The 9,304-nt window shown below is 43.8% G+C and overlaps 1 protein-coding gene across 1 annotated transcript in view; it reads right to left on the reverse strand.

Annotated features, from left to right (window-relative positions):
* Positions 1 to 1,795: 1,795 nt before the first annotated feature.
* Positions 1,796 to 9,304, reverse strand: part of TFE3 (transcription factor binding to IGHM enhancer 3) — a 27,791-nt gene continuing 20,282 nt past the window's right edge. The window contains exons 8-10 of the mRNA XM_018559200.1: positions 7,155 to 7,230; positions 4,064 to 4,211; positions 1,796 to 2,188 (exon numbers count right to left, since the gene is read on the reverse strand). Of these exons, the coding sequence (XP_018414702.1) occupies positions 1,814 to 2,188; positions 4,064 to 4,211; positions 7,155 to 7,230 (599 nt within the window). The 3' untranslated portion in view covers positions 1,796 to 1,813. The remainder of the gene's footprint in view (positions 2,189 to 4,063; positions 4,212 to 7,154; positions 7,231 to 9,304) is intronic.

Here is a 9,304-nt window from a genome sequence, read left to right on the forward strand (position 1 = left end):
GTTAGTACCTCTTTTAGGTGTTTACTGTTCCCGCTGTGTGATTTCCACTCATTACCTGTCCTGGTGACAAATGTGTAACAGGGACAGGATGTTATAGGAAAAGTCCAACAGGGACACAACAATGTAAGACTCTTTTACTGGCGCAGGGGAAGGTTAGAACTCCAATTAGCTTTGTAATGTTGTCTGTGTCACCTTTGCATATTTTACCCCAATTCTTGCCTGGATAAAGTTGTCCACGGAGTGGAAAGTAAGAGGAAATCTTAACAATGAGACTTCAGACAGCATTGAAAACCAGACAGGGGATCTAACCCTTCCCTGCTCTATCCAAAACTACAAAAAATCTTTGGTTGGAGGTATATAAAAGGGAAATTCCACCTCTTGAAAAATAATAAAAAATGAGCACATAAAATACGTCCCCTCTCTTCTCTTGCGGCATCCTTCACCAAGATGGCTGCCGGCAGGTATCACCAAGATGGCCACACATGCGCGATGACGTCACGGTGGGGTTTCACCCGGTACACGCTCTGGGTGATACCAGGCCTGTGGGGTGCCCCTGTCCTTTACCTCAGTGACCTCGGGTCCCAAAAAATTGAATGATGGGATGCTTCCCAGGCCCATGCCCTTGACTCTAGCTAGGAGGAAGTCAACAATCCCAAGTTTATCCTGGCATGGTGAGAGAGTTCACTTTCCTGCTGTGAAAGAGTTATGATTTTCACCAAAAACCACAATTTTTTCACAGTAATCATAAAGTTATGACTCACATCATCTGTGCTTCTCTGAAACCATCGTGTTTGCTTTTTGCCCAATGCTCTACTTTTCAGTTCTCTGCAGATGATATATTAGATATGTAGACTTTCTTTCTCCCTTGTTTCTACCCCATGTTGTCACTTCTCCTCTAGGTGGTAATGGGAGTTTTAATTGGTCACTGATTTGTATATCACACTTACTTCTAGCTTACCTTGTTGTGTTCCCATCCAACTACTCGACACCATTTTGTCTATTGAACCCTTTGCTTATTATGGGGTATCATGGTAACCATCATCACTGGGCACTATCATCTGTATTTCCTTTCTCATTCATGCTTGCAAACACCTACTAGTTAATACTAAACTCCATTTCATTTATACTGTTTTCTGTTCCAAGACTCCATCTTGTGTTGCATGCATTTTGCTCACTCACCAGTCTAGGTTTTTGCTAGCTACGTAATATTCTCTGACTTAGCATCCCACGCTATAATACACTTCCATCTTGTTTTTCTGCCTTTGCTTCTTTAGGGTCATTGATATGTTCCTACTCTTCTCATAACCTGGCACCATCTTATGAACCACACACTCTCACTAAAGACACCATCTTGCTCATTTCACCTGCTGCTAACCACAGGACACAATGTTTCTCTGTTTCCAGACTTAAACTCAGCCAATGCTCATTACCCGACTCCATACTGAATCTCACAATCCAAGCTCAGTCACACTTCACAGTAGTCCAATCACTGGCCTGGGGGGTTCGATATAAACTGGCTTTCATAAGTATCAAAGTTATAAGAATAGGTATTCTCTAAGTATCCATTAATGTTTTCTCTATAAGCATGTTCTATTTGTCCCTCCTCCCCACAAAACAGTCAAGGCCCCTGCAAAGCAAGCAATGCTCGTTTAAGGGTGAAGACAGGCACTCAGTTGTGTGACCAAAGTTCAGCTCTGGAAGTCAGCTGGGAACCATAAATATGTGAGTCTGGTGAGGGAATTGGCGTCTGTTGATACAGTCTTAAACGGAGGATGCTGCAGTAGTCCATTGGATAGGGTCACACTTTGCCTAATCAGCAATCGTCTTCCATACTAAAGCTACTGTGGCGGCTGCTGGTTTTGGAGGCTCCGGGTGAGACGGAAGAAAGGAGGGGGTCAGCTCCTCCCAGTGGCGACAGAGCGTCATCCATAAGTATATCTGCAATGGCAGAATCTCCAGTCAAACTCAAATCAAAACCCAGGCTGTGATCGACAAAGTCAGTCAGATGCTCCGAGAAGTGCAGTGTTCCAAGATCTAGAGTGGAGGGGTCCAGAGGTTGCTGTTGGGTGGCCAGAGACCCGAAGGTGGAAATGATTCCAGAGAGGTGTTCCGTCTTGAGAACATCCGTGGGAATCACGGCTTGTTGATTGCCTGTAAATCCGTGTAGCTGAGCCTGCATCTCCAACTCCTGCAAAGACAAAAATAACAAAAGCAGTTACCTAGTTAGCTAGGATGTAAAAAGGTTCCAGTCCATCAAGTTCATCCTCTCACAAACTACAGCATTTATAGCCCAGAGGAAAGCAAAACAAAACCAATCTGGGCAAAATACCTGAACAATCTGATTGGGTGCAGGCATTGTTCAGGTATTTTGAGAGCCAGTGGGGCCGACTAGCAAGACACTGAAGCTTGGCCCAGTGGGAGATTCCTTCATCCACAGAGTTTAGTGTAGATGGAGGAATCTGTTGCACTTTTTCCATCTGAGCTTAGAGAATCTGCAGATAATCTATAGGTGTATGGACAGCTTTACTCTACACCATGCGACTGAAAAGAGTGTTTGAGTATTCTGTGTTCTTACTGGAGAGAAGTCCCAGCATTTTCTGTCCCAATCAGGAAGTGAAGGGAAATCTCCCCACTGAGGGTACAGACAAAAACCTGATGGTGGTTCTATCCCTTCTCTGCTCTGTACAAAATGAAAAAAGACAAAAGTTTGAAAATTAAAAGTTTAAACGTTTTAGCTGAAGTTGGTCTTTATGTTTCCATTAGAAGCAGCACTTTCTATCCTTCTTATTGATGTCACTGTCTGCCCTTAAATCCTCTGCAGACCTTCTGGGTCCTTTGTACACTGTCATCTACTCTGGAGCATAGATCAACCAAAAAGGAAGAAAGAATTACCATTGACTTTGACAAGTCAGTCAGACATATACCTCCCAACCTTCTGAGATGGGAAAGAGGGACACCTTTTAGAACAGATTAACACATTACTGCCACACCCTGAGAGCTAGTTCTCACCACATCAGTCTAGCTGTGTAGATCTGCACAAATCAATTCAGGCTCAGTGCCAGGGTACATAGAAAAAATGTTTTTCTATATGCCCTGTTCCCACCAGAACACTGTGTTGAGATGGCTTGCAGTGCATTGCATAAAAGTGCAGACATGCTGCATTTTTTCACAGAGAACCTCATGTTCCCGAATGTCACCATACCCCAGCGGCTATAGAAGTTAATGAGATGTCATTTTGTGATTCTTATGTAAAAGGTGAAAAAAAAAAAAATTAAATAACACAAAGCACCACCCATACACATCAAACACTAGCCAGAGCCTGCTCAAGCATAAGGGATGGTGCGATATGGATCATGATGAATTAAATAATGAGAATGATCGCTTAAACGCACTGGAGCTTTTTTTCACTGCTACTTTTCCTTTATAGTAACATTTTAAAATAATCAACAAAATAATCAGAAGGATGAATTTTAAAAAAGTTAGTGCAATATAAACTCAGGTAGTTACATTTATGTAAACAAAGCTCTACTCCAGAAGCACATTCAAGAAAGAGATCCAGAGGGATTTGGTTCAGAAAGAGGGACAGTGTCTTCAAATCCTGGACAGTTGGGAGCTATGCTAAAGCTGGCCGTACGCCTTGCGATTTTCGTTGCTGCCAAGAACCCTCTCTTGATTTTAGCTCAAATAGCCTATCAAGCAAGACCAATGTCCTTTTTCAAAAACGTTTGTTAGCAATTCTAACCCACCGAATTTTGTCGATCTACAGAACGGATTTTCGTTTGCGCATTTGCAGTGTTTATGGGTTGAAGGTGTTTGGTCACCTTTATGCTACTGAATTCAATAGTGTTTTACTGACATCTGACCTATCCTTGTCACAGTGCGTTTTTTTTTCTTTTTGCCAATATCATTCTTAGTAAATAACACTTTACAGTTTAATTGACTGGTGACAGCTTATAATAACAATTTTGTACTTAATTGGTAATAAACAATTTTAAATTAGCAAAAAACTTAATTTTCATACTAAAAATACTGCCTTGCCACTCTAAATAATGCTGCACGGTACCTGTACTCGCAGGAGCAAGCTCTGGTTCACATGCTCTAGTTTGCGCTGTCGTCCTTCCAGTTCCCGCACTCGCTGCTGTTCTTTCTGCAGCTTCCTGATGTACTCAACAGACGCCTTTAGGATGGTACCCTTATTCCAGCGCAGTTCCCTGGAAACAGGAAATATATAAAAACATATGAGGCTGGGAAAAGGATAACTAAGAATCAGGAAGAGGTCTAAAAGGAAATACTAACATGACAGCTATAAACACAGGATGGAGCTCAACTACGTTGACTGATGCCAAGACAAGCTGTATCCTGCATCATATGAAACATTTATCCTTTAACACCTTCACTGTCCACAGCCAATGCCAACTCCAGAATTCATTAAAGTATACCCATAGCCAAGGGCATAACTAGAAATCAGAGGGCCCCATAGCAACATTTTGTATGGGGCCCCTTTGGTCTCTAGTTACACCCCTTGCAGAGCCCAATTGAGATCCCACACAGCCCACCTGCGGGTGACCCTGCAGAGACCACCATAGACTCTCTAAGGTGGGCTTTGCAGGGTCACCCTCAGGTGGGCTGGTCACACTCCTTACCTGTCCGCCTCCTCTTCCTCCACCGTCGGTGATGAGCCCCGCCTCCTCTGACCGTCGCCGGGCCCTGCCTCCTCCTCTGATGCCAACCCCGGGCTCCGCCTCCTCCTCCACCGCCGCTGCTGGCTCTCACTGACTCAGCAGCTGCTGTGGAGAGGAACGCGCCGCAGCACAGATCACTGCCAGTGATCTGAACAGCGGCACATTTCTCTTCAGTGACAGCCAGCAGCGTGAGATGCCATAGCGACCCAGGCGGCCCGCAGGGCATCAGAAATGTCCTGGCCGGGCCCCCCCCTGTGCCCGGGCCCCATAGCGGCCGCCTGTGTCGCTATGGTGATTGTTACGCCACTGCCTATAGCCAAAACTTCTTCTCATTTTGGATGGAACAGAGAAGGGTAGTACCAATGTAAGCTTTTATTGCTGTCTGTGTTCCTAATGGAAAGATCCACTCTATCTGTCCTGGTGACCACCAGGGTAAAATTTATATGGAAATCCAAAATTTTACAGTTGTCACTGAAACAGGAGGAGAGTAAGCTTCCAATGGGGGCTGCTGTTCCGTTGATAACTGTCTAAGAGGGGATTTTCTACCAATTTCTGTTGAGTTTCTGGGACAGGAAGTGTACAGAAATCTTGTCAGAAGGACAAAGGCAGAAAAAACAACAGGAGAACTAACCACTCCCTAATATGCTCATAACTTGACAAAAAATGAAAAGATTGACTTTACCACCAAGTATTAAGTGGATAACTCAGGGGTGCCCACAATTTTTTGTGTTAAGATCTACTTTTCAAATGACGAGCTATATGAGATCTACCAACGAAAAAAAAACCTCCCTCACTCTCTCTCTCCTGGCTGTCTCTCCTCACTCTCTCTCCTGGCTGTCTTTCCTCATTTTCTCTCCTGGCTGTCTCTCTTCGCTCTCTTGGCTGTCTCTCCTTGCTCTCTCCCCTGGCTGTCTCTCCTCTCTCTCTTTCCTGGCTGTCTCTCCTTGCTCTCTCTCCTGGATTACCTTGCTGAATTTTGCAAACAGTGCAGTGCAGCAGGCTGTGTAAACTAATATTCTTTGATGTAATACATAGCACTTCAACTACCAGTATCCACCAGAAAGGTGTCAGGGAGCTGGGCTCAGCAGGCTCAGGCTAATAGGTAATCAGGTGCACAGCTAAATAAATATACCAAAATAGAATATGGAAAGTGGCCGCCATTCATACCCTTCGTGATCTACCAGCATCAGCTTTGAGAGCTACTGGTAGATCACGATCTACCTAATGGGCACCCCTGGGATAACTTATGTGTTCATTAAGGTTTGTGTCCCCAAATTAACATTAAAAGGAGAACTATGGGGTTAGGGCTTTTCCCCATAGTTCTCCTTAGGGTAACGGGAGGACACAAACTAGCGTCCTGCCGTCACCCTTAGCTCAGTATACCGCGAGCTGCAGCTAGCGGTATACTGAGACGCCGCAGTATACCGCGAGCTACTGAGATGCTGAAGCGGATCCCGACAATTATGTCTGGATCCGCCCAGCTGCGTGAGTGACAGCTGGCTCTGCCTAACTAGAGGCAGAGCCAGCTGTACCTGCCCCCGTCCGTTCCGCCAGTCAGCGCTGGAGGATCGGAGCGGGGAATCCAGTCCCTCCCTTGTCACGGGAGCCGTGACAGGATCGAGAAGTAAGCGAACGCCGGTATGTGTTCGCTCACTTCCCGATCTACTGAGCCGACCTGTGACAGTCTCATTGTAACAGGTCGGCTAGAACTATGAGGATGAGTGAAAAGCACTCACCTCATAGTTCTCCTTAAAAAGCAAACGTATGACTTTATCATGGCCAAATTGGTGCTTTAAAAAAAAAAATGCACTTGCACAATGCAGTGTCATGGTTTACAAACCTGCAGTGCATTCTCTTGGCTTCAAGAGTTTGAAGCCAGCGGAGAGTAATAAAAATGAATAGGATTTTTAAGCAAACAAAAAGCCAGGAAGAGACCTCAGAGTCACATGACCAACTTTCAACCATTCATTGAGATCTCTCCTCTGCTTTATGAATGGGCTACATTTTATGAATAGGCTGCAAAATTCAGGCCACGGTATTGTGAAATACTGCGGACTATATTAAAGAATGGATAGAGTTATCCATTTTCCTTTAAAATCGGCCCCTATGTGCATAATTAAGTAGATGCATATGTTACAGTACATTGGTTTCAAACTTTTAAATTGGTCTTTAATGGTCTGTGTTCACATCAAATGCATTTTGTGTTTCCATACAAATCTATGGGAATGCAAAAACACTTGAAGCAGGTGAAATTGTCAGAAAGATGTCAACTGTAGGGCAAATGTACCCGATAATAAATTCTTAATGATCTCAGAAACATCTCAAACTCTTGCCATTTACACAAGCTCAAAGGCTATCAGCACATCCTCTTACTTATTTTAATACTACTTTTTTTTTTTACACTTTATTACTGTTAAAATATGACAGACATGTCCCCTAAACTGAAGAGAGACTGTTGGTGAACACACTTACGGGTCGCTGGATTTTGGGATGAGGCCCCCGAGCTCTTTGATCCTGTCGTTGATATTAAATCTTCGCCGGCGCTCAACTGCAGAAAAACAGATAGGGTCAGATGTCTTCAATTCCCCCCAAAAAACTGATTAGAAATCCATAATTTTACAGTTGTCACTAGAACATAGAACAGGAGGTGAGGGGAAATCTTCCAGTGGGGTAAATAAAACACATAAAAATAAACGAAACCTTGAAATACAAGGTTTCATTAACAGGGGCATGCACGTCTGCGCAAAGACCCGAACCCGGGAGGGACAGGTGCTGCATGTAATTGTGCGCAGCAGCCTGTACCTCCCTATGGAAAACAATTGTCAAAAGACCTGCGTAACAAGGTAATGGAACTTCTAAAAGATGGAAAAAGGATATCAAAATATATCCAAAGCCTTGAAAATGCCAGTCAGTACTGTTCAATCACTTATTAAGAGGTGGAAAATTCGGGGAGCTCTTGATACCAAGCCAAGGTCAGGTAGACCAAGAAAGATTGCAGCCACAACTGCCAGAGAAATTGTTTGGGATACAAAGAAAAACCCACAGGTAACCTCAGGGGAAGTACAAATTGCTCTGGAAAAAAAGACTGTGGTTTTTTCAAGGAGCACAATACAACGATACTTGAACAAAGGCACGGGGAATTTTGTGAAAATTGATGGAGCATGTTATCAGAAAATACTGGCACAATTAGCATTCTTCTGCACATGGGACTCTCTTGGACTTTCCAGCACCACAATTACCCTAAGCACAAGGCCAAGTTGACCCTCTAGTGCTTACAGCAGAAAAAGGTGAAGGTTCTGGAGTGCCATCACTGTCTCCTCACCTTAATATCATCGAGCAACTCTGGGAAGATCTTAAACGTGTGGTTCATGCAAGACGACCAAAGACTTTGCATGACCTGGAGGCATTTTACCATGACAAATGGGCAGCTATACCACCTGCATGGGCCTCATAGACAACTATTACAAAAGACTGCACGGTGTCATTGATGCTAAAGGGGGCAATACAAATCAATAAGAACTAGGGGTATGCAGACTTTTGAGCAGGGGTCATTTGATTTTATGAGGGGAATTTATCAAAACTGGAGCAGACAGAATCTGAAGCTGTTGTCATGGCAACCAATCAGCTGCTACCTTTCATTTCCAAATCTTAACAGAACAAACTTAAGATAGAAGATGATTGGTTACTATGAGCAACTGCCCCAGATTCTGTGTGCTCCAGTTTTGATGAATTCACTTCTATGTATTTGTTGCCATGTTTTGTTTTATAATTGTGCCATTCTGTTATGACCTACAGTTCAATATGAATCTCATAAGAAATAAAAGAAATGTGTTTTGCATGCTCACTCATGTTTTCTTTACAAATGGTACATATATTACCATATATGCAAACATTTGAGCACAAGTGTAAATCCTTTATTATAATAATACTAATCCTCTGGCTTCCATGTATTTCCAAAAGAGGGTCAGCAATGGCAAGCTGCATATTTGTCACAGTACAGGTTCCCTTTAAATGACATCAAACATAGAACAACAGGCTGCACAGCAGGGTTAGGTGAAATGTTGGATATCTAATTTTCTGTTCAAATATGTATCTGTGACTTTCTCTTTTGCAGGCCTCTATCTGTTGCGTGATATTGCCTCCGTAGTTTCCCTTGAGATGTATGTGTTGGAGCATGTTTAAACTGTTTCTGTGGGGAAGTAACTAAAAAAACAGAAGTTTCCAAAACACAAGCAACACCCAGACAGGTCTGACTCGCTTTGTCAACATTCCTGTGGTTTAAAGAATGTAGCTGCAAATCTGCCAGCACATGTTCATAGCAGGACAACGGCTACCACTGGGTCTCATAACCAGGGCCGGATTTCCCACAAGGCCAACCAAGGCCTGGCCTTGGGGCAGCAGTGGAGTGGAATTCATATTTCCTGATGCCCGGGACATGCAGTTCCGGGCGGGTAGTTGTTTTCTACATTTATTCCTGCTTTGGGCAAGCAGAGCTAAATGTACAGCAGGGAAACTGCCGCTTGTTTTGTACAAGTGATCTTGGCAATGTCTGCATTTTTGCCATTCTCCATGGGAGGGGGGGGGAGGGGGTTGGCAGGTAGGGGGGCGCATTGTGGAACCTG

Source organism: Nanorana parkeri, unplaced genomic scaffold (genome assembly GCF_000935625.1).
Source record: "Nanorana parkeri isolate BGI_ZX_2015 unplaced genomic scaffold, ASM93562v1 scaffold380, whole genome shotgun sequence".
Lineage (NCBI taxonomy): Eukaryota > Metazoa > Chordata > Amphibia > Anura > Dicroglossidae > Nanorana > Nanorana parkeri.